This window comes from Macaca mulatta, chromosome 1 (genome assembly GCF_049350105.2).
Source record: "Macaca mulatta isolate MMU2019108-1 chromosome 1, T2T-MMU8v2.0, whole genome shotgun sequence".
NCBI classification, from domain to species: domain Eukaryota; kingdom Metazoa; phylum Chordata; class Mammalia; order Primates; family Cercopithecidae; genus Macaca; species Macaca mulatta.
In genome coordinates this window covers 113011992-113036994 of record NC_133406.1, presented here as the reverse complement: position 1 = coordinate 113036994, position 25003 = coordinate 113011992, and the positions used below count along the sequence as shown (strand labels likewise).

The window sequence follows — 25003 nt, the reverse complement described above, 5'->3', positions numbered from 1 at the left end:
GGGCATGGTGGTGTGTTCCTGTAATCCGAGCTACTTGGGAGTCTGAGGCAGGAGAATCGCTTGAACATGGGAGGTGGAGGTTGCAGTGAGCCAAGATCATGCCATTGCACTCCAGCCTGGGTGACAGAGCAAGACTCTGTCTCAAAAAAAAAAAAAAAAAAAAAGTTTAAAATACGGCAAATAGTATCGTTACAAGGCTGGCAAACTCGTGTTCAACTGACAACTATTCTTCCTCCTTCCTTTTTTTTTTTTTTTTTTTTTGAGACAGGGTCTTGCTCTGTCACCAGGCTGGAGTGCAGTGGCACAATCACTGTTCACTGCAGCCTTGAACTCCTGGTCTCAAGCAATCCTCCTGCCTCAGCTTCCTGAGTAGATGGGACCACAGGTCCATGCCACCATGCCCAGGTAATTTTTTTTTTGTACTTTTTTGTTCATATGGAGTTTTGCCTTGTTCCCCAGGCTGGTCTCGAACTCCTGAGCTCAAGGGATCTGCCCACCTTGGCCTCCCAAAGTGCTGGAATTACGGCGTGGGCCACCATGCCTGGCGAACAACTATTCTTAAATATATAAATTAAATGTAAAATTTGGGTAGTGTTAAGAAAGCTACCTAAAAGTTGCATTTTGGGTAGGTTTGGAAGATTCATGCCTCAACTAGTTTGAGTAATCTTGGTCAAGTGGCTGAATGTTTCCCATTAACTAAACTGTGATAACATCTGTCCCCCCTTATCTGTGGGGAACATGTTCCAAGACCCTCAGTGGATGCTGCAGATAATATTGAACCCTCTATGTACTATGTTTTTTCCTTACTGAGTTGGGAACTTCCACTTTTTCACTTAAAGGAAGCACTTTCCAGCTTCTTTTTGGCATACCCGAATTGCAGGCATCACCACTCTTGTGCTTTGGAGCCATTATTAAGTAAAATAAGGGTTACTTGAAACAAGCACTGCACTGTGATACCTTGATACCAGTTGATTTGATAGCAGAGACTGCTACTAAGTGACTAAAGGGCTGATAGTGTGTACAGTATGAACACACTGGACAAAGAGATGATTCATCGTAGGGGACCAGAGCAGGACAGTGTGAGATTTCCTCATGCTATTTGGAACAGTGCACAATTTAAACCATTTATTTCAGGAGTTTTCCATTTATTTTTGGACCATGGTTGACTGTCAGTTAAGTGAACCTCGGAAAGCAAAACTGCAGATGGGGGGTACTAATGTAATACATTCTTTCTTCTTTTCCTCTCTAGATTATAAATAGGAATCTCTGATGCTTACCTGCACCCAACTTATCTTTCATAGCCCTCACTACCACTGCCTCACTTTGACTGGTGAGTACACAGGAAATATTGATGAAAACAGGTGATGCCATCTGCTGGAAGGAAGTGAAGTTGACCACTCTTACAGAGTAGATGGCCAGGCCAGCAGTGAGGGGAGAGCGGCTATGGCCAGTGACCACTAGAACTGGGGAGCTGGAGATGACCTTGGAGAAAAGATAAAACCTTTTATTTAAAAGAAGAAAATCAGTTTTGTATCAGTATGTTCCAATCTCAAACATATACAGTACAATAATTGTCAAGATCTGGATTTCTAGCTAGCTGGCCGACAAACAATAAATCATTTACTTTTTTGTTGTTGTTTTGAGAGGGAGTCTCACTCTGTCACCCAGGCTGGAGTGCAGTGGCACAATCTCAGCTCACTGCAACCTCCGCCTCCCGGGTTCAAGCGATTCTCCTGCCTCAGCCTCCCGACTAGCTGGGACTACAGGCGCCTGCCACCATGCCCAGCTAATTTTTGTACTTTTAGTAGAGACGAAGTTTCACCATGTTGGCCAGGATGATCTCGATCTTGTGATCCACCCACTCGGCCTCCCAAAGTGCTGGGATTACAAGCGTGAGCCACCACGCGCGGCCAATCGTTTACTTTTTACTCCTTTAGGTATGTTGACAAAGCTCATGACCTAGATTTTGGACTCTGGGAGTCTGCCTGGCATTATGAAGGAGACGGGTTTTCTTCATTTGATTTTGTCATTTCCCATGGTGATTTTTATTAGGTCACTTAGTAACTTCTTTTGCCCTTGAAGTGCACATGAAAAATATCTTTTCAAATTCTTTTTTTTTTTTTTTTTTTTTTGAGACGGAGTCTCGCTCTGCTGCCCAGGCTGGAGTGCAGTGCCCGGATCTCAGCTCACTGCAAGCTCCGCCTCCTGGGTTTACGCCATTCTCCTGCCTCAGCCTCCTGAGTAGCTGGGACTACAGGCGCCCGCCACCTCGCCTGGCTAGTTTTTTGTATTTTTTAGTAGAGACGGGGTTTCACCATGTTAGCCAGGATGGTCTCGATCTCCCGACCTCGTGATCCGCCCGTCTCAGCCTCCCAAAGTGCTGGGATTACAGGCTTGAGCCACCGCGCCCGGCCTCAAATTCTTGATCTCTTGTTCTGTTTTTGTTCAGTCCTTAACATACCTCTAGCTTCCCAAGAACTCTGTCCACTCCCAGTACTCTTATCTCTCCGATATCTTGCTTGTGGCTAAGAACCAATTCTGACTGGTTAATATAAAAGGCTGGGATGAAAGGAATGAGGATTCGCTGCATTCCATTCTTGCTACGTTCACTGACCAGTGTAGCCCACCCATAGACTGAGGTGTCAGCCACACTGAGGGCCTGTAGCAGCTCCTCTGACTGTGGTCGAACCTTGATTATGCAGATATAAACCCCTGAAAAAAAAAGAGGAAAAACTGATCAGGAAGGTTCAGAGGCTCTACTGAGCCAACTGAATTAGGATAGGAAGGAAAAACTGTGACATGCGAATTCAGCAAAAGAGAAAATGTGAATTTAGTTTTGAGTGTTCAATATCAGCACAATATTGGTCACTATGAGGAGGATACCAAATAAAAACAGTCCTAGAGAAACCACAACTGAATTTGTTTACTGAGAATACCATTCTTTCTTTTTTTTTGGAGACAGGGTCTCGTGCTGTCATGCAGGCTAGAGCACAGTGGCACGATCATGACATTCTGCAGTCCTGACCTCCTAGGCTCCAGCGATCCTCCCACCTCAGCCTCCCGAGTAGCTGGGACTACAGGCATGAACCACCATGCCTGGCTAATTTTTGTATTTTTAGCTGAGGCGGGTGGATCACAAGGTCAAGAGTTCAAGTCCAGCCTGGCTAACATGGTGAAACCCCATCTCTACTAAAAATACAAGGATTAGCCGGGTATGATGGTGGGTACCTGTAATCCCAGCTACTTGGGAGACTGAGGCAGGGAAATTGCTTGAACCTGGGAGATGGAGGTTGCAGTGAGCTGAGATCGCACCACTGCATTCCAGCTTGGGGACAGACCAAGGCTCTGTTTCAAAAAAAAAAATTTTTTTTGTATTTTTTTTGTAGAGATGAGGCTTCACTATGTTGCCCAGGCTGGTCTAAAACTCCTGGGCTCAAGCCATCCTCCTGCCTTGGTCTCCCAAAGGGCTGGGTTTACAAGTGTGAGAAAGCGCCCCTGGCTAAGAATACCATTCTTATTCAACATGTCAGGGAATATTAAATGATATAACACATGCAGGGCACTTAAGAGCTGGGGATACAGAATGAAGGAGTCAGTGCTGGTGAACTCAGGAAAGGATTTGTGAAAGAAAGACAAGCTTTGAGCGTCATTAATAACTTACGCATCAGACCACCTCTTGGTGTCATTATTTTTAGTCAATGGTAGGAACTGTTTCTCTGGTTACCCATGCTTAATCCTTAGCTGTCTTCGTTTTTTTTTTTTTAAAGACATAGAATTTCACACTGTTGCTCAGGTTGGAGTACAGTGGCACAATTCTACCTCACTGCAGCCTTAAACTCCTGGGTCCAAGTAATCCTCCCACCTCAGCCTCCCAAGTAGCTAGGACTCTAGGCATGTGCCACCATGCCTGGCTAATTTTTAATTTTTATTTATTATTATTATTTTATATATATTTTTGAGACGGAGTCTCGTCCTGTTGCCCAGGCTGGAGTGCAGTGGTGCAATCTCAGCTCACTGCAAGCTCTGCCTCCGGGGTTCACGCCATTCTCCTGCCTCAGCCTCCCGAGTAGTTGGGACTACAGGTGTCCGCCACCACATCCGGCTAATTTTTGTATTTTTAGTAGAGACAGGGTTTCACTGTGTTAGCCAGGATGGTCTCGATCTCCTGACCTCGTGATCTGCCCGCCTCGGCCTCCCAAAGTGCTGGGATTACAGGCGTGAGCCACCATGCCTGGCCTATTTATTATTTTTGTAGAGACAGAGTCTTGCTCTTGCCCAGGCTGGAGTGCAGTGGCATGAACACAACTCACTGAAACCTTGAATTCTTGGGCTCAAGCAATCTTCCTGCCTCAGAGATAGGGCTACAGGTGCACGCCACCAGGCCTCGCTATTTTATTTTTTGAGAGACAAGGTCTTGCTATGTTGCCCAGGCTGGTTTCAAACTCCTGGGCTCAAGTGATCCTCCTGCTTCAGCCTCCTAAAACATTGGGATTATAGGCATGAGCCACTGTACCTGGCCTTAGTTGTCTTTACATCCTTTCCTTCATCCCTATATCCAGTCATTTCCAAATCTTGCTAACTCCTCCTCTGAAATGTCTCTGACATCTGCCTCTTCTTAGTATTTCTCTATTAGTCTGGTCTAGACCCTTATCAAAATGCATGCTTGGATTATTGCAGTTGGATAATTATGGATAATTAGTCTGGTCCAGACCCCTTAGTCTGGTCTAGACTCTTATCAATTCATGCTTGCGTTATTGCCCCTTCACAGGTATCCTTGCCTGTTATTCCACTTTTCTTTTTTTTCTTTTGAGACCAAGTCTCACTCTGTCACCCAGGTTGGAGTGTGGTGGTGTGATCTCAGCTCACTTCAAGCTCTGCCTCCCGGGTTCAAGTGATTCTCCTGCCTCAGCCTCCCACGTAGCTGGGATTACAGGCGCCCGACTAATTTTTGTATTTTTAGTAGAGGCAGAGTTCCACCACATTGGCCAGGCTGGTCTTGAACTCCTGACCTCAAATGATCCGCCCACCTCAGCCTCCCAAAGTGCTGGGATTACAGGCATGAGTCACCGTGTCCTGGTATTATTCCTCTTTTCTTTATTTGAGACAGGTTATCCATCTGTTGCCCAGGCTATAGTGCAGTGGTATGATCACGGCTCACTGCAGCCTTGAACTCTTGGGCTCAAGGGATTCTCCCACCTTGGCCTCCCAAGTAGCTGGGATTACAGGCATGAGCCACTGTGGCCAGGCTATTCCTCTTTCTCTTCTCTTTTTCTTTTTCTTTTTTTTTTTTTTGAGATGGAGTCTTGCTCTACTGCCCAGGTTAGAGCACGGTGGCATACTTTTGGCTCACTGCAACCTCCACCTCCTGAGTTCAAGCAGTTCTCCTATATGAACCTCCTGAGTAGCTGGAATTACAGGTGTGCACCACCACGCCCGGTTAATTTTTGTATTTTTAGTAGAGACGGGGTTGCACCATGTTGGTCAGGCTGGTCTTGAACTCCTGACCTCGTGATCCACCCTCCTCGGCCTCCTAAAGTGCTGGGATTACAGGCGTGAGCCACCGTGCCCGGCCTCTTCTTTTCTTTTTCTTATCCATTCTATATACTGCCACTAAATCCTTAAAAACTGCTTTCATTTTTTATTTTATTTTATTTATTTTTATTTTTTTATTTTTTTTGAGATGGAGTCTTGTCTGTTGCTCAGGCAAGATGGAGTGCAGTGGCGTGATCTCGGCTCACTGCAACCTCCGCCTCCCCGGTTCAAGCAATTCTCCTGCCTCAGCCTCCCAAGTAGCTGGGACTACAGGTGTGAGCCACCAGGCCTGGCTAATTTTTGTATTTTTTTTTTTTTTTTTTTTTTTGAGACAGAGTCTCGCTTAGTCACCCAGGCTGGAGTGCAGTGGCGCGATCTCGGCTCACTGCAAGCTCCGCCTCCCGGGTTCACGCCATTCTCCTGCCTCAGCCTCCCGAGTAGCTGGGACTACAGGCGCCCGCCGCCTCGCCCGGCTAATTTTTTGCATTTTTAGTAGAGACGGGGTTTCACAGTGTTAGCCAGGATGGTCTCGATCTCCTGACCTTGTGATCCGCCCGCCTCGGCCTCCCAAAGTGCTGGGATTACAGGCGTGAGCCACCGCGCCCGGCCTAATTTTTGTATTTTTAGTAGAGTTGGGGTTTCACCACGTTGGCCAGGCTGGTCTCGAACACCTGACCTCAGGTGATCCACCCGCCTCAGCCTCCCAAAGTGCTTGGATTACAGGCCCAGTGTTTTTTGTTTTGTTTTGTTTTGTTTTGTTTTTGAGACGGGGTTTCGCTCCTGTTGCCTAGGCTGGAGTGCAATGGCGTGATCTCAGCTCACCACAACTTCTGCCTCCTGGGTTCAAGCGATTCTCCTGCCTCAGCCTCCCGAGTAGCTGGGATTACAGGTATGCACCACCATGCCTGGCTAATTTTGTATTTTTGTATTTTTTTTCTTTTTTTGTTGAGACAGAGTTTTGCTCTTGCTGCCCAGGCTGGAGTGCAATGGTGTGATCTCGGCTCACCACAATCTCCCCATCCCAGGTTCAAGCAATTCTCCTGCCTCAGCCTCCCGAATGGCTAGGATTACAGGCATGTGCCACCACACCTGGCTAATTTTGTATTTTTAGTAGAGACGGGGTTTCTCCACGTTGGTAAGGCTGGTCTCGAACTCCCGACCTCAGGTAATCTGCCCGCCTCAGTCTCCCAAAGTGCTGGAATTACAGGCAGAGCCACCACGCCCTGCCCTAATTTTGTATTTTTAGTAGAGATGGGGTTGCTCCATGTTGGTCATGCTGGTCTTGAACTCCCAACCTCAGGTGATCTGCCCACCTCAGCCTCCCAAAGTGTTGGGATTACAGGCGGGAGCCACCGCGCCTGGCCAAAAACTGCCTTCATTTTTATTTTATTTATTTATTTATTTATTTAGACAGAATCTTGCTCTGTCACCAAGGCTAGGGTGTAGTGGCATTATCATGGCTCACTGCAGCCTCAACCTCCTGGGCCCAAGTGATTTCATCTTATTTTTGGGGGAAAAAAACAAACCAAACCAAAACTAAAACAAACTTCTCTAGGGCCCTATATTGCCTGGAATGTCCTGTTCTCTTCACATCTAGTTCACTCTTAATCATACTTCTAAAGGTCATTCCCTCTGTAAAACCTTACTTATTTTTGCCTCAGGTTTCATGTAGATACTCCTCCTTTCTTTCTGCTTTCTTTTTATTTATTTATTTATTTATTTATTTTTCTGAGATGGAGTCTCACTCTTATCGCCTAAGCTGGAGTGCAATGGCATGATCTCGGCTCACTGCAAACTTCGCCTCCTGGGTTCAAGCAATTCTCCTGCCTCAGCCTCCCGAATAGCTGGGATTACAGGCATGTGCCACCACACCCGGCTAATTTTGTATTTTTAGTAGAGACCGGGTTTCCCCATGTTGGTGAGGCTGGTGGTGAACTCCCGACCTCAGGTGATCCGCCCGCCTCAGCCTCCCAAAGTGCTGGGATTACAGGCGTGAGCCACCGCACCTGGCCTGTATTTTTTTCTTTCTATCTATCTATCTATCTATCTATCTATTTATCTATCTATCTATCTATCTATCTATCTATCTATCTATCTATCTATTGAGAGACAGAGTCTCGCATTGTCGCCTAGGCTGGTGTGCAGTGGCATGATCTTGGCTCACTGCAAGCTCTGCCTCCTGGGTTCACACCATTCTCCTGCCTCAGCCTCCTGAGTAGCTGGGACTATAGGCACCCACCACCACGCCTGGCTAATTTTTTGTATTTTTTTAGTGGAGAGGGGGTTTCACCTTGTTAGCCAGGATGGTCTCGATCTCCTGACCTCATGATCCGCCCGCTTTGGCCTCCCAAAGTGCTGGGATTACAGGCGTGACCCACCACGCCCGGCCTTATTTATTTATTTTTGAGACGGAGTCTCACTCTGTTGCCTAGGCTGGAGTGCAGTGGCACAATTTTGGCTCACTGAAACCTCTGCCTCCTGGATTCAAGTGATTCTCCTGCCTCAGCCTCCCGAGTAGCTGGGACTACAGGTGCCTGCCACCATGCCTGGCTAATTTTTGTATTTTTAGCAGAGATGGGGTTTCACCATGTTGGCCAGGCTGGTCTCAAACATCTGACCTCAAGTAATTTGTCTGCCATGGCCTCCCTAAGGGCTGGGATTATAAGCATGAGCCACTGCACCTGGCCTGATTTATTTTTTCATCAATAAGTTGAAGTCACGAACATATATGTGTCTATCCTGTAACTCATCACCTGGTAGGGTAACACTAAAAGTTAAAAGGTTTAGGCTGGACATGGTGGTTCGTGCCTATAATCCCAGCACTTTGGGAGGCCGAAGTGGATCACTTGAGGCTAGGAGTTTGAGACCAGCCTGAGCAACATAGGGAGATCCTGTCCCTACACAAACAAACAAACAAAATAAAGAAACAAAAATGGCTGGGTGCGGTGGCTCACACCTGTAATCCCAACACATTGGGATGCTGAGGCGGGTGGATCATGAGGTCAGGAGTTCGAGACCAGACCAGCCTGACCAACATTGTGAAACCCCATCTCTACTAAAACTACAAAAATTATCTGGGCATGGTGACATGCGCCTGTAATCCCAGCTACTCAGGAGGCTGAGGCAGGAGAATAGCTTGTAACCGGGAGGCAGAGGTTGCAGTGAGCTGAGATCGTACCACTACAATCCAGTCTGGGAGACAGAGTGAGGCTCCATCTCAAAAACAAAACAAAACAAAACAAAAAAACAAACAAACCAAAAATTACTTTTCTTTGTTACTCCACATCTTCTCCTGCTATCAGGTATTATAAACAGTTTGTTGAATGAACCTTCCTTCAGTGGTTGCTAATGACCCAAACCATTCAGACTGCCTGATCTAGCATTAGAGGTTCTCTCATGATGAAGCACTACCTTATTTATACCTTACTTTTTTTTTTTTTTTTTTTTTGAGATATAGTCTTGCCCAGTCTGGAGTGCAGTGGCGTGATTTTGGTTCACTGCAACTTCCATCTCCCGGTTCAGGCAATTCTCCCTGCCTCAGTCTCCCCAGTAGTTGGGATTACAGGTGCCTCCTACCACGCCTGGTTAATTTTTGTATTTTTAGTAGAGATGGGGGTTTCATCATGTTGGCCAGGGTGGTCTCCGAAGCCCTGACCTCAGGTGATGCGCCTGCCTCGGCCTCCCAAAGTACTGGGATTACAGGTGTGAGCCACTGCGCCCGGCCCTATACCTTACATTTGATATGAATCCTTTCATTTTTAGATAAGCTGATTTACATATAGTCATCCTAACATCATGCCTATTTCCACTTTTCACTTGTTAATCCTATTCTTTAATTTGGAGTATCTTTCAGTTCAACAAAACATCCAAACACTGTGCTACATGCTGGGAATGCAAGATGAATGAGACACAATGCAGAGCCTCACAGAGTTAATGGGGACTAACAAGAAAATAGTAAATTGTAATAGAAAAGCACAGGGTATTCTAGGAGGCATGTGTTAAAAATTATTTGAATAGGGCTGGGGGCAGTGGGCTTAACACCTGTAATTCCAGCACTTTGGGAGGCTGAGGCAGGAAGATTGCTTGAGGCCAGGAGTTTGAGACCAGCCTGGGCAATATAGGAAGATCATGTCGCTTTAAAAAAAAAAAAAAAAAAAGGCATAATGTCATGTGCCTGTAGTCCTAGCTACTCAGGAGGCTGAGGCAGGGGGATTGCTTGAGACTAGGAGTTTAAGATTACAGTGAGCTATGATCACACCATTACACTCCAGCCTTAGGCAATACAGCAAGACCCTGTCTCAAAAAAAAAAAAAAAAAAAAAAAGAGTTGAATGGGTTGAATAAAAGTGTTGCCTGAGAAAAATTCCACAGTTATATATCAGATGAAACTACAGATATAAAAGCAGTCAAATAAGAATGGGACAATTGTACAAATAGATAAACAGAATGGGGAAACCAGAGTCAACTGGTGTAACCTACCTTTCTCCATACTGAAATCTGAATGGACATGAAAGACTTTACTTGCTGGAATGTCTAGCAAAGTATTACTGAACTGTACATGGCACAGCATGAGGGTTGCTGGAAGAAGTACTTTTGTAACGGCCAAGGCCTGGTTTGGGGTACAGAATCCTGAAAAGCAGAAAAGAGGTAAATAGCTTTGTCACTAACAAGAATTTGTAAAAAGAGACCATTATACGGCGGCAACTTTGGATCATAAAAAAACATAAGCAAGAAAGAGGGTCAATTATGGCTGGTTTGCCCACCTCTGCTTCAATCAAGGTGAAAGAATAGTGTGAGACCCTTGCATTCTAATTTGTGAATGACTACAGTGGGGCTTCCATTATCAATATCATACATAGGTGATGTCTTTTTTCTTTTTTTTTTTTTTTTTTTTTGAGACGGAGTCTGGCTCTGTCGCCCAGGCTGGAGTGCAGTGGCCAGATCTCCGCTCACTGCAAGCTCCGCCTCCCGGGTTCGCGCAATTCTCCTGCCTCAGCCTCCCGAGCAGCTGGGACTACAGGCGCCCGCCACCTCGCCCGGCTTATTTATTTATTTTTTTTTTGTATTTTTAGTAGAGACGGGGTTTCACCGTGTTAGCCAGGATGGTCTCGATCTCCTGACCTCGTGATCCGCCCGTCTCGGCCTCCCAAAGTGCTGGGATTACAGGCTTGAGCCACCGTGCCCGGCCGGTGGTGTCTTTTTTCAAAGATTTTTTTTGAATTCGTCAGTGGGAGTAAAAAAGATTACAAGGAAGTTAGAAATCTATTAAAAATAGGCCGGGCGAGGTGGCTCATACCTGTAATCCCAGCACTTCAGGAAGCCGAGGCAGGCGGATCACCTAAGGTCGAGAGTTCAAAACCAGCCTGACCAACATGGAGAAACTCCATCTCTACTAAAAATACAAAATTAGCTGGGGGTGGTGGTGCACACCTGTAATCCTAGCTACTTGGGAAGCTGAGGCAGGAGAATCGACTGAACCCAGGAGGCGGAAGTTGCGGTGAGCCGAGATTGTGCCATTGCACTCCAGCCTGGGCAACAAGAGCGAAACTCCATCTCAAATAGATAAATAAATAAAAATAAAGCAGTACAGTTGGGAGGTGGCTTTTAGGTCTAGGATAATTTGTTTTTCATATACAATATTGTAATACAATTACAATATAATTCAAGCCCCAAGCCCCTAGAACTTCATCACAAGTGGTACCTTAAGAGGAATCATATAGACAGCAAGAAGTGGACTGTTGTTATCATTGGGTCAGCTGCAATGGGTGGTATTCTTCTTGAAAAATCTTCAGCAAAATCAAAGGGACTGATGCATGAGGTTTCTCAATAAAATAAGTAGTGATTTTAGAAAGATTCTGGGGAATAAAATGGCAGTCCGTTGGCTGGGTGTGGTGGCTCAAGCTTGTAATCCCAGCACTTTGGGAGGCCGAGGCGGGCTGATCACCTGAGGTCAGGAGTTCGAGACCAGCCTGGCCAACATGGTGAAACCCCGCCTCTACTAATAATACAAAAGTTAGCTGGGCATGGTAGCATGTGCCTGTAGTCCCCGCTACTCAGGAGGCTGAGGCAGGAGAATTGCTTGAACCCAGGAGGCGGATGTTGCGGTGAGCCGAGATCACACCACTGCACTCCAGCCTGGGCGACAGAGCAAGACTCCATCTCAAAAAAAAAAAAGTCTGTTTCTAAAATCGTTAATTTGGACAACAGTGGGTGAATATGTTACAAAGAAACATTTAGTGTTTTTTATCTATAAAAGAACCTGGGAAATTTTAAAGATAAAATATTCTTTACTTATTTATCTATCTTTGTATTTATAATAAAATAAAATAGCTAATTTGAAAAAAATATGTTAAATGCTTGAAGAACAAAACGCAAATAGAATTAAAATTATCTCTCTTTTTTTTTTTTTTTTTGAGATGGAGTCTTGCTCTGTCGCCCAGGCTAGGGTGCAGTGGTGTGATCTCAGCTCACTGCAACCTCTGTCTCCCGGATTCAAGCAATTCTCCTGCCTCAGCCTCCCAAGTAGCTGGGATTACAGGCACCCACCACTGCACCCGGCTAATTTTTGTATTTTTAGTAGAGACGGAGTTTCACCATCTTAGCCAAGCTGGTCTCGAACTCCTGACCTTGTGATCCACCCGCCTCAGCTTCCCAAAGTGCTGGTATTACAGGTGTGAGCCACCGCTCCCGGCCATCTATTTTTTTTTTTTTTTTGAGATATGGGGTCTTGCTCTGTTGCCCAGGCTGGTCTCAAACTCCTGGTCCGAAGCGATCCTCCCACCACAGCGTCCTAAATAATTGGTATTACAGTCATGAGCCACCACTCCAGAGTCCTAAAATTACCTTAAGTGGTTTTTTTTTTTTTTGAGATGGAGTCTTACTCTGTCACCCAGGCTGGAGTCCGGTGGTGCGATCTTGGCTCATTCTAACCTCTGCTTCCTGGGTTCAAGCGATTCTCTTGCCTCAGACTCCAAGTATCTGGGATTATAGGCACACACCACCACACCCAGGTAGTTTTTGTATTTTTAGTAGAGACGGGGTTTCACCATGTTGGTCAGGCTGGTCTTGAACTCCCAACCTCAGGTGATCTGCCTGCCTCGGCCTCCCAAAGTGCTGGGATTACAGGTGTAAGCCACCATGCCCGGCCTAAAATTTGTATTTTTAAAACTAGAAAGACAATAGTGACTAGGATGAGCCTATTTTAAAACCTTAGTCTTGTCATAATTTCTGAGATCTCATAGAGCTCTATGATTTATTTGTCAAGATGGAGTCAGTTTTGAAATAAAAAGAAAATCTGGATTACTAATCCAAAGGGATAAATGAATTGAGGGAAAATGAGAAAGATAAGAACAATCACTGAAACCATAAAGAGATTCCTGACCTTTAAGATTGACACCGTTTCTGCCAGTGGTGATGAAGAGCTTGAATACAGTTGAATTGAGGGTGTTGGTGAGATAAGTCTTGAGGTCATAACTGAGCATTAATCTTGATGATGCATTGACCACCACCTGTCAGCAAATCAAAGGAAAATCTGCACCTAAGTTCCTAGAGAATCTGATTCCTTCCAGATCCACCCCTCATAACTTATTTAACCAAAAGTATCTGTTTCACACAAGTACAAATTGCCCATCTCATGACCACATATTTGAGAACAACAAAATCTGTTTGCCTTTGAAAACAAAATAACTTTTTTGTTTTTTTGAGTCAGGGTCTTGCTCTGTCACCCAGGCTGGAGTGCAATGGCATGATCATGGCTGACTGAAGCCTCAAATTCCTAGGCTCAAGCAATCCTCCTGTCTCAGCCTCTAGAGAAGCTGGGACTACAGGTATGTGTCACCATGCCTAGCCAAAAAACGACGGGGTCTTGGCCGGGCACAGTGGCTCACGTCTATAATCCCAGCACTTTGGGAGGCCGAGGTGGATGGATCACAAGGTCAGTAAATCAAGACCATCCTGGCTAACACAGTGAAACCCCGTCTCTACTACAAAATACAAAAAATTAGCTGCACCTGGTGGCGGGTGCCTGTAATCCCAGCTACTCAGGAGGCTGAGGCAGGAGAATGGTGTGAACCCAGGAGGCGGAGCTTGCAGTGAGTGGAGATGGCACCACTGCACTCCAGCCTGGGCGACAGAACGAGACTCAAAAAAAAAAAAAAAAAAAAAAAAAAAAGACAGGGTCTCACTATGTTGTCCCGGGTGTTCTCGAACTCCTGGCCTCAAGCCATCCTTCCACCTTGGCCTCCCAAAGTGCTGAGATTACAGGCATAAGCTACCATGCCCAGCCCCAAAATAACATTTTTTCCAGAAGGAAGTCTTGGGTCCAATTATTCCTTCAGACATATCTTCCCTTTGTATGACTCCCTATTAAAATGCCTTTGAGGCCAGGTGTGGTGGCTCATGCCTGTAATCCCAGCACTCTGGGAGGCTGAGGCAGGTGGATCACTTGAGGTCAGGAATTTGAGACCAGCCTGGCCAGCAAGGCGAAATCCCACCTCTACTAAAAATACAAAAATTAGCCAGGCATGTTGGCGCGTGCCTGTAATCCCAGCTACTAGGGAGGCTGAGGCAGGAGAATCACTTGAACTTGGGAGGTGGAGTCTGCAGTGAGCCGAGATTGTGCCATTGCACTCCAGCCTGGGTGACAGAGTGAGACTCCATCTCAAAAAACAAACAAACAAACATACACACACACAAACACAAAACAACTGTAACTTTCTTTAGGACATTTTCTCTTTCTCTCTGGTTGCATATAATCTCAATCTTTTCTGAAACCTCAAAGTACATTTTTTTTTTCTCAAGAATACTTGTAGTGTTCTGCCTCATATTGTAAGTTTTTGTTTGTTTGTTTGTTTGTTTTTAAGATGGAGTCTTGCTCTGTCACCCAGGCTACAGAGCACTGGTGCAATCTCAGCTCACTGCAGCCTCTGCCTCCCGGGTTCCAGCAGTTCTTCTGCTTCAGCCTCCCAAGTAGCTGGGATTACAGGCATGTGCCACCATGCCTGGCTGATTTTTTGTATCTTTAGTAGAAATGGGATTTCACCATGTTGGCCAGGCTGGTCTCAAACTCCTGACCTCAAGTGATCCACTGACCTCGGCCTCTAAAAGTGCTGGCATTACAGGTGTGAGCCACCATGCCCAGCCCTTAATATTTTAAATTTAAGTGCAATATACTCTACATTCTCCTTAGTATTACCACAGGTTTTTAAAATCCAAGAACCTTAAAACCCAAATTAGTTACATTAATAGTTTAATAAAGAAAGGAATTTTGTCTTTTTCATATTTGTATTTCTGGAGGCCAGCACAATGCCTGACACTTAATAGGCTTCAATGAGTATCTGCTAATTAGTGAATAATTAAATGAGGATTCTACAAAGTACACAAATTAGAATAGGAGTAACCTTTTGACTTCCCTGTAGCATCTAACACCACAACAATTTCCTCCTTTGCCTTCTATGACACTCTTTCTCTTTGCTTTTCTAGTTCCTAATCCCTTCTCAGTCTCTTTTTCTAGTACTCGTTTCATGCTACCTCTGTCCTTGAACCTCTTATCTGCTTATAATACAAGTTCTTTTTGGATGTTATCCAAATTTTCCCTCTCTACCCTTATTTATTTTGTATTGAAGTTACCCTGATTTATTCATTAGTCTTCAAACACAACATGTACTTTTACTTGCCTTTTGTAATTATTTGTGCCATATATGTAATTGTTTATGTCACCACTAGACTATGAGCTCCTTAAAACAAGGTACCAGATATGATATGGACACATATTGAGTAATTTACTCATCTGTAAAGTTGGGGCCAGGTGCAGTGACTCACATCTGTAATCCTAGCACTTTGGGAGGCTGAGGCAGGCAGCTCATTTGAGGCCAGGAGTTTGACACCAGCCTGGCCAACATGGCAAAACCCTGTCTCTACTAAAAATACAAAAATTAGCTGGGTGTGGTGGCTCATACCTGTAGTCCCAGTTTCTTGGGAGGCTGAGGCATGAGAATTGCTTGAACCTGGAAGGTGGAGATTGCAGTGACCAGAGATTGTGCCATTGCACTCCAGCCTGGGCAACAGAGTGAGATTCGGTTATAAAAATAAATAAATACATAAAATAAAACACAGTTGGGATAATACTTTTTTTTTTCTTTTTTGAAACAGAGTCTCGCTCTGTCGCCCCAGCTGGAGTGCAGTGGCCGGATCTCAGCTCACCGCAAGCTCCGCCTCCTGGGTTTATGCCATTCTCCTGCCTCAGCCTCCCGAGTTGCTGGGACTACAGGCACCTGCCACCACACCCGACTAGTTTTTTGTATTTTTTTTAGTAGAGATGGGGTTTCACTGTGTTAGCCAGGATGGTCTCGATCTCCTGACCTCGTGATCCGCCCATCTCGCCCTCCCAAAGTGCTGGGATTACAGGCTTGAGCCACCACGCCCAGCTGATAATACTTTTTTTTTTTTTCAACTTTTATTTTAAGTTCCAGGTTACATGTGCAGGATGTGCAGGTTTGTTACATAGGTTAATGTGTGCCATGGTGGTTTGCTGCATAGATCAACCTGTCACCCAGGTATTAAGCCCAGCATCCATTAGTTATTCTTCCTGATGCTCTCCCTCCCTCCATGCCCCCCATATTTACTTTGCAGAGTTAAAAGTGATATGATTAAAAGTGATAGGTGTACCGGATGTTAAAAAAAAAAAAAAAAAGACTGGGCTAGATGTGGCGGTACACACCTGTAATCCCAGCACTTTAGGAGGCTGAGGCAGATAGAACACTTGAGGTCAGGAGTTTGAGACCAGCCTGGCCAACATGGTGAAACCCTGTCTCTACTAAAATACAAAAATTAGCTGGGTGTGGTGGCAGGTGCCTGTAATCCCTGCTACTTGGGAGTCTGAGGTAGGAGAATTGCTTGAATCCAGGAGGCGAAGGTTGCAGTGAGCCAAGATTCAGCCACTGCATTCCAGCTTGGGCGGCAGAGACTCTGTCTCAAAACACAAACACACACATGCACCACCCCCCCAAAATTAGCCGAGTGTGGTGGTGTGTACCTGTGGTCCCAGTTACTTGGGAGACTGAGGTGGGAGGATCACTTGAGCCTAGGAGGTGGAGGTTGCAGTGATCCGAGATAACACCCACTGCATTCCAGCCTGGGCAACACAGCAAGACCCTGTCTCAAAAAAAAAAAAAATAGATGGCCAGCCGCAGTGGCTCATGCCTATAATCCTAGCACTTTGGGAGGCTGAGGCAGAAAGATCACCTGAATCCAGGAGTTTGAGACCAGACTGGACAACATAGCGAGACCCTGTCTCTGCAAAAAAATAAATATAATTAGCCAGGTATGCTGGCACACGCTTGTGGTCCTGCTACTTTGGAGGCTGAGGCAGGAGGATGGCTTGAATCCAGGAGTTTGAGGCTGCAGTGAGCCATGATTGCATCATTGTACTGCAGCCCAGGCAACAGTGAGACACTATCTCTTAAAAAAAAAAAAAAAAAAGATGAGAAGCGCCAAGCCCATAGTAGATACACAAAAAGTTATAGCTACCATGTTTGAGGAATGAAAAAAGAGTAATAAAGAAGTGCTTTGGGCAAAGAGGAAGGAGACATTACATATATTTAAGAGGGGAATAGAAATTTTTTTTTTTTTTTTTTTTTTGAGTCAGAGTCTCGCACTGTTGCCCAGGCTGGAGTGCAGTGGCGTGATCTCGGCTCACTACAAGCTCCGCCTCCCGGGTTCACGCCATTCTCCTGCCTCAGCCTCCTGAGTAGCTGGGACTACAGGCGCCTGCCACCACGCCTGGCTAATTTTTTGTATTTTTAGTAGAGATGGGGTTTCACTATGTTAGCCAGGATCATCTCGATCTCCTGACCTCGTGATCCGCCCACCTCGGCCTCCCGAAGTGCTGGGATTACAGGCGTGAGCCACCTTGCCCGGCCGAAAATATTTAATTAAAAAAAAAATTCCTTTACTTGATTACCTATCTCACCTACTGAAGAATATTACTCCCTCCAGCAATCCTCTGACTTAGATCAAATTTCGTTTCACTGAATCATTCCCAATTCACTATTTCTCTTATTAAAAAAAAATCCACAAAACAAACTCTTAACCCCAACTCCTTAAAAGAGCTTTCTATATTTGCTGTCTCCAAGTCTTTTTATCCAATTCTCCAATCAAACATTCATTCAGGTCACTCTGGGCACAGTGGCTCATGCCTGTAATCCCAGCACTTTGGGAGGCTGAGGCAAATACTTTCTTCACTTGCCTTCCAGGATACCCGTATCTCTAGATTTTCCTCCCATTTCACTGGTTGTTTCTTTCTTTTTTTTTTTTTTTGAGACGGAGTCTCACTCTGTTGCCCTGGCTGGAGTGCAATGGCATGATCTTGGCTCACTGCAACCTCTGCCTCCTGGGTTCAAGCGATTCTCCTACCTCAGCCTCCTGAGTAGCTGGGGTTGCAGCTGTGTGCCACCATGCCCAGCTAATTTTTGTATTTTTAGTAGAGATGGGGGTTTCACCATGTTGGTCAGGCTGGGTCTCGAACTTCTGACCTTGTGATCTGCCTGCCTTGGTCTCCCAAGGTGCTGGGATCACAGGCTCAAGCCATGGCGCCCAGCCTGGTTGTTTCTTATAAGTCTTTCTTATTGGTTCTTCTCTCAGAGCTCCCTTTTTCCCTTTTGTTTCTTTCTTTTTCCATTTGCCACTAATCAAAAGGCAATCAGAACTCTTAAGATTGAAGTGCTCCCAGAACTTAGTACTTAGATCTTTTTTCTATATATATATATATTTTTTGAGACCGACTGTCACTCTTTTGCCCAGGCGGGAGTGCAGTGGCTTGATGTTAGCTCACTGCAACATTCACCTTCCAGGTTCAAGCGATTCTCGTGCTTCAGCCTCCTGAGTAGCTGGGACTACAGGCGGCAGCCACCAGGCCCGGCTAATTTTTGTATTTTTAGTAGAGACGGGGTTTCACCATGTTGGCCAGGCTGGTCTCGAACTCTTGACCTTAGGTGATCCTCCCACTTTGGCCTCCCAAAGTGCTGGGATTACAGATGTGAGCCACCACACATGGCCTTTTTTCTATTTTACGCTCATTCTTTTGGTGATCTAATGGCCTTAAATATCTCTATTCCAATGAGTCCCAGACTTTTATATCCAGCTACCTCAACATATCCAGTTGACATTTAAGAGACATATCCAGTTTTACATATCCAAAGCTGACTGTTTTTCCCTCCAAAACTGTTCCACCTACAGTCTTCCCCATTTCAGTTGACGGTAATGCTGTCCTTTCAGCTGTTCAACCAAAAACCTGAATCATTCTGGATTTTCTTATGTTCTAGATATAATCTGTGAGGAAACTCTATTGGCTCTACCTATAAAATATACCTAGAATCTGGTCAACTTCTTTTTTTTTTTTTTTTTTGAGACGGAGTCTAGCTCTGTTGCCCAGACTGGAGTGCAGTGGCGCGATCTCGGCTCACTGCAAGCTCCGCCTCCCGGGTTCACGCCATTCTCCTGCCTCAGCCTCCGGAGTAGCTGGGACTACAGGCGCCCGCCACCACGCCCGGCTAATTTCTTTTTGTATTTTTAGTAGAGACGGGGTTTCACCGTGTTAGCCAGGATGGTCTCGATCTCCTGACCTCGTGATCCGCCCGCCTCGGCCTCCCAAAGTGCTGGGATTACAGGCTTGAGCCACCGCGCCCGGCCAAATCTGGTCAACTTCTTACTACCTCCTCTGTCACCACCCTGATCTGCCAACATATGTCACCTGGATTAGGGCAGTAGACTCCCAAATGGTCTTTCAGCTTCTACCTGGCGTCTACTATCTAGTGCCAACCAGTACCCACAGTGATCTCTTAAAACATAAGTAGTCATTCTGCTGGTTAAGAACCCTAAGCACTGTTTAGCTTTGTGTTCCAATAATGTTTGCTGGCTGGCTTCATATCTGTTTTGAGTGTATTTCCTTTCCTATGATGTATTTTCTCTATGCATATCCTCATATGTGGCAATAGTCACCATAGTCTCTTAAACTCTGATACAGTTATGTTTACCTCTCGATATGTTTTCACTACTCCTGGGATGTCATGAAAAATCATTGCAGTCCCTGGACTCCTGGCCACTCCTACTCCAGTGACAATGTCTGTCTGTAGAATATTGTCAGCAGAAATCATCCATATCCCAGGTTCACCTAGGAAAAGACAAGAGAAAGCACCCGGCTGCAGCCTTTGATATAAATCACTCTAGACTTATTCATACTACAAATCAGCAAACTTTTCAAGCATGCAGATATCTCTTCCCGGGAGAAATGGCCAGCTTTGAAGATAACTGTTTTCTCAGTGTCAGGTTCCTCTTCATATATCATACCAGCAAAATAAAGAATTGTAAGAAGAGCTACTTAGTTGGAGAATGTAACTGTTCTCCTTAGGAAAAAGAAAAGCTCTTTTTACATACAGGGATAGCTTTCTGAATAAATTTTGTTTAGATGCTGCTAAGGACAAATTTGCTTTGAGCTACAGTTTGATGACAGCAAGAAAGACTGCAAAAAAGTGACTACTGGGAAGAGAAAGGATTTATTTATTTTGGCTTAAGTCTAAAGATGGCCGAGGAATGCTAAAAACTAGGTTAGAGTTTGTACTTAGCCTGCAGGACTACTGATCCTGGCATATGGCCCTTTCCTTCATCATATGATGAAGCCTCCCAAAATTCCAGATTGGAAGACTATAGGACAATCCTGTCAAAATCTAGCTAAAAAGAGTAAAAAATAGGTCGGGCGCTGTGGCTCACATCTGTAATACCAGTACTTTGGGAGGCCGAGGCTGGAAGATCACTTGAGGTCAGGAGTTCGAGACCAGCCTGACCAACATGGTGAAACCTCATCCTACTAAAAATACAAAAATTAGCCAGGCGTGGTCGCACATGCCTCTAGTTTCAGCTACTTGAGAGGCTGAGGCAGGAGAACCACTTGAACCCAGAAGGCGGAGGTTGCAGTGAGCCGAGATCACACCATTGCACTCCAGCCTGGGTGATAAGAGTGAAACTCCGTCTCAAAAACACAAACAAACAAAAAAAGAGAGAGTAAAAAGTACTCTGCTTCATTGACAAGGGATTTATAATCAGGGGATTATAACTCTCATTGTCAACCTTAAAGTAGGGTTAGCTCATTGGTCCTGGATTGCATGTTGGTAGTGGTTGTTTGCAAATCAGCTGTTATAGCATTGGGGGATTCAGCTGTATAGAGCCCGTTTGTATCAAGGTCCAAAACACATAGTTAATGCTAAAGTCAGGTCCAGCATTTACATCACTTTACCTAAACATATGTATCCATAGTTACCAGAAGAGGCTGCAAAGCCAAAGCCATATATTACCACAAGCAGGTCTTACTTGGATGTATATATCCAGGCAGTGTACACCACTTTGGGATATGGTATTTGGAAACCCAAAGAATTCACTCATTTCCTAACCAAAAACTGATTTCTTTTTTTTTGAGAGACAGCCTGTCATTCAGGCTGGAGTGCAGTGGTGCGATCATAGCTGACTGCAGCCTTGATCTGGACTCAAGCAATCTTCCCACCTCAGCCTCCCAATAGTTGGGACCAAAGGCATATGCCACCACACTGGGCTAATTTTATTATTATTATTATTATTTTTATTATTATTATTTTTTGAGACAGAGTCTTGCTCCGTCACCCAGGCTGGAGTGCAGTGGTGCATTCTCAGCTCACTGCAACCTCCACCCCAGGTTCAAGTGATTCTCCTGTCTCAGCCTTCTGAGTAGCTGGAATTACAGGCATCTGCCACCACACTCGGCTAATTTTTGTATTTTTAGTAGAGGCAGGGTTTCACCATGTTGGCCAGGCTGGTCTTGAACTCCTGACTGCAGGTGGTCTGCCTGCCTTGGCCTCCCAAATGATTTTCTATGATTTTGTTTACTTATTTTGAGACGAAGTCTCACTCTGTTACCAGGCTGGAGTGCAGTGGCACGATCTGGGCTCACTGCAACCTCCGCCTCCCAGGTTCCAGAGATTCTCCTGCCTCAGCCTCCTGAGTAGCTGGGACTACAGGCATGTGCCACCATGCCCAGATAATTTTTGTATTTTTAGTAGAGATGGGGTTTCACCATGTTGGCCAGGATGGTCTCGATCTCTTGACCTCGTGATCTGGCCCCTCGGCCTCCCAAAGTGCTGGGATTACAGGCATGGGCCACCACACCTGGCTTATAATTTTATTTTTAACTCAGTACTTAGGACAGAAATGCTTTGTTTTCAAGAGTATAGTTGGCCAGGGGCCAACCCCTTGTATGAAAATACAAAAATTAGCCAGGTGTGGTAGTGTGTGCCTGTAGTCCCAGCTACTCAGGAAGCTAAGGCAGGAGAATCACTTGAACCCAGGAGTCAAGAGGTTGCAATGAGCCGAGATCATGCCACTGCACTCCAGCCTGAATGACAGAGTGAGACTCTGTCTCAACAAAAAAAGTATAGTTTATCTGGGTACAAGAAAAAACCTTATTACAATGATGATATGTTAGGACTTAGGCCTTCAAATGTGCCTCACAAAATAGCATACACACAACTAGTTCTTAGAACTAAAGCCTTATTGCCTTTTCCTTCCTGTTATCCTTTACTGTCCTTCAATATAGTCATTACCCTCCTTCAAAAGCTGGGAATGGAGGAAAAAACACCGTGCCCTGCACTATCTACAGGATATAAAATAGAGCTATGTATTCAATAGACTCTTGAGAAATATTACTGGCTGGCTTCTAATTGGCTGCCTAGTGAGTGAAACAGGCATTAATCTAAAAATTATCAGTTAACATTACAAATAATAAAATACTCAAAAGTATTTTCTTTCTCAGGCCCTGAGATTTTAGATAATTTGGAAACAAATATTCTAGGGGATTAATTGCTTTCTTGAACTTCTGGCCTTAAGTGACCTCTCCAGCTTGACCTCCCAAAGGGCTGAGATTATGGGTATAAACCACCACACCAGTTCAAGGGATTAATAACTGCTTTTTTGTTGTTGCTGTTAAATAACTGCGTTTTAATCTTCACAACTATCAGTTGTAAGGTTGAGAAAGGGAATGTATACATACCATGCTGGCTGACAAGGTGAGTACTGAAGCAGATGACATCTCCAACAAAGGTAAGCTTGGTGTCCGGCTCAATGGCATGCTCTACAGCAACAGGAATATAATCTGCCATGCCTGGATGTCTCCGGTCCCAAAGCCCCACAAGTGTCAGCCCTCTGTTCACAGCCTGGGCCATGTAAGTATAGTTCTTATGCCCTGGTCCAATAAGCAGCAAGTCATCTCTGCAAGTAGACATTAAAGGTAGAAATCTTTCAAAAGAGAAGACAATAGTTACAAAATAGTTCTGGGGAACACCCTATCACATTTTATATTCAACAGCTGAAAAGTTCAGAAGGCATTCCACAATAAAGAGTGAGTAAGTAGGCCGGGCATGGTGGCTCACGCCTGTAATCCCAGCATTTTGGGAGGCTGAGGCGGGTGAATCACAAGGTCAGGAGATTGAGACCATCCTGGCTAACACAGTGAAACCCCATCTCTACTAAAAAACACAAAAAATTAGCTGGGCATGGTGGCAAGTGCCAGCTACTCGGGAGGCTGAGGCAGGAGAATGGCGTGAACCCGGGAGGCAGAGCTTGCAGTGAGCTGAGATCATCACTGCACTCCAGACTGGGAGACAGAGCGAGACTTCATCTCAAAAAAAAAAGAGTAAGTAAGTATGGGCCAAGGATTAGTCTATTACCTTCACATGTATAGTGCCCAAGAAGGCTTTTTTTTTTTTTTTCCCCAGTAAAGCCTTTTGCTAATAATACTCCAATTAGCTCCCTATGGATCTTTTAGTGAATTAGAACTTGACAGATTTAAGATATCCTGAAATTTTTCTTAAGTGACAACTAATACCATTATCTAAGTCGGGTCTTTTTTTTTTTTTTTTAAAGACAGAGTCTTAATTGGTCACACAGGCTGGGGTGCAATAGCACAATCTCTGCTCACTGCAACCTCTGCCTCCTGGGCTCAAGTGATCCTCCTACCTCAGCCTCCCTAGTAGCTGGGACTACAGGCACCCACTACTACACCCAGCTAATTTTTGTATTTTTGTAGGGATGGGGTTTCACCATGTTGTCCAGGCTGGTCTTGAACTCCTGGGCCCAAGTGATCCTCTCTGCTCAGCCTCCCAAAGTGCTGGGATTACAGGTGTGAGTCACCCACCTGGCCTCACTTAAAAAAATTTTTTTTTTTTTTTTTTTGAGACGGAGTCTCGCTGTGTCACCCAGGCTGGAGTGCAGTGGCCCGATCTCGGCTCACTGCAAGCTCCGCCTCCCGGGTTTACGCCATTCTCCTGCCTCAGCCTCCGAGTAGCTGGGACTACAGGCGCCCGCCACCTCGCCCGGCTAGTTTTTTGTATTTTTAGTAGAGGCGGGGTTTCACCATGTTAGCCAGGATGGTCTCGATCTCCTGACTTCGTGATCCACCCGCCTCGGCCTCCCAAAGTACTGGGATTACAGGCTTGAGCCACCGCGCCCGGCCTAAAAAAATTTTTTTAACAAAAGAAAGATCAAATTCCAAATTCAGAAATGTGAGGGGAATTTACTGGAGCTGCTATATAATACTAGCCTAATCTGCAAGATTTCTACCCTAGTGTCAATACCATTCCTTTGACTTCCATACCTGTTCAGAGCCAGATAAAGCTGGGTATTGTGTGTGTGGAATTTCTCTCCGATACTATTATAAAACTGAACAGTGAAGGTGAGAGACATGCCCAGGGGAAATGCTGACAGGGTCCTTCCTTGGGCTGTGTATAGCTTGGGTTGGCTGCTCACTCGCAGGTATGTCACCGGTGCTACCTGTGGGAAACAAAACCTACTGGTACAGAAAAAGATGCACTGGAGAAGTGCTGTAACCATATTCTGAGACTTATAATCAATGATAAAGAGTGATGTTTCTCTTCCATAGGAAATAGTTAGCTTTTGATGTGAGATGACTTAAGTCAGAGTGAAAAGAAATATGACAGCATAGCAGCATAGGAAATTCTTTTTTTTTTTTTTTCTTTTCTTTTTGTTTTTTGAGACAGAATCTCACTCTGTCACCCAGGCTGGAGTGCAGTGACATGATTCTGACTCACTACAACCTCTGCCTCCCGGGTTCAAGCAATTCTCCTGCCTCAGCCTCCCAGGTAGCTGTGATTACAGGCGTCTGCCACCACGCCTGGTTAATTTTTGTATTTTTTGTAGAGACAGGGTTTCACCATATTGGCCAGGCTGATCTCAAACTCCTGAGCGTAAGCAATCTGTACACCTTGGCCTCCCAAAGTGCTGGGATTACAGGCGTGAGCCACTGCGCCCGGCTTGAAATGGGTTTTTAATTTTTTTCTTTTTTTGAGATGGAATTTCGCTCTGTTGCCCAGGCTGGAGTGCAGTGGCGCAATCTCAGCTAACTGCAACCTCCGCCTCCTGGGTTCAAGCAATTCTCT

General features: G+C 45.1%; 1 protein-coding gene across 2 annotated transcripts in view; it reads right to left on the bottom strand.

The window, feature by feature from the left end:
* NUP210L (nucleoporin 210 like) overlaps nt 1-25003 on the bottom strand; it is a 165932-nt gene that overhangs the window by 8647 nt on the left and 132282 nt on the right. Inside the window, exons 31-37 of one of the 2 annotated variants that reach the window (XM_015109770.3) lie at nt 24202-24377; nt 22600-22817; nt 19562-19698; nt 12913-13039; nt 10011-10160; nt 2462-2712; nt 1278-1482 (exon numbers count right to left, since the gene is read on the bottom strand). In XM_015109770.3, coding sequence (XP_014965256.3) covers nt 1278-1482; nt 2462-2712; nt 10011-10160; nt 12913-13039; nt 19562-19698; nt 22600-22817; nt 24202-24377 — 1264 coding nt within the window. The remainder of the gene's footprint in view (nt 1-1277; nt 1483-2461; nt 2713-10010; nt 10161-12912; nt 13040-19561; nt 19699-22599; nt 22818-24201; nt 24378-25003) is intronic. The other variant, XM_077945448.1, reaches the window with a different exon arrangement.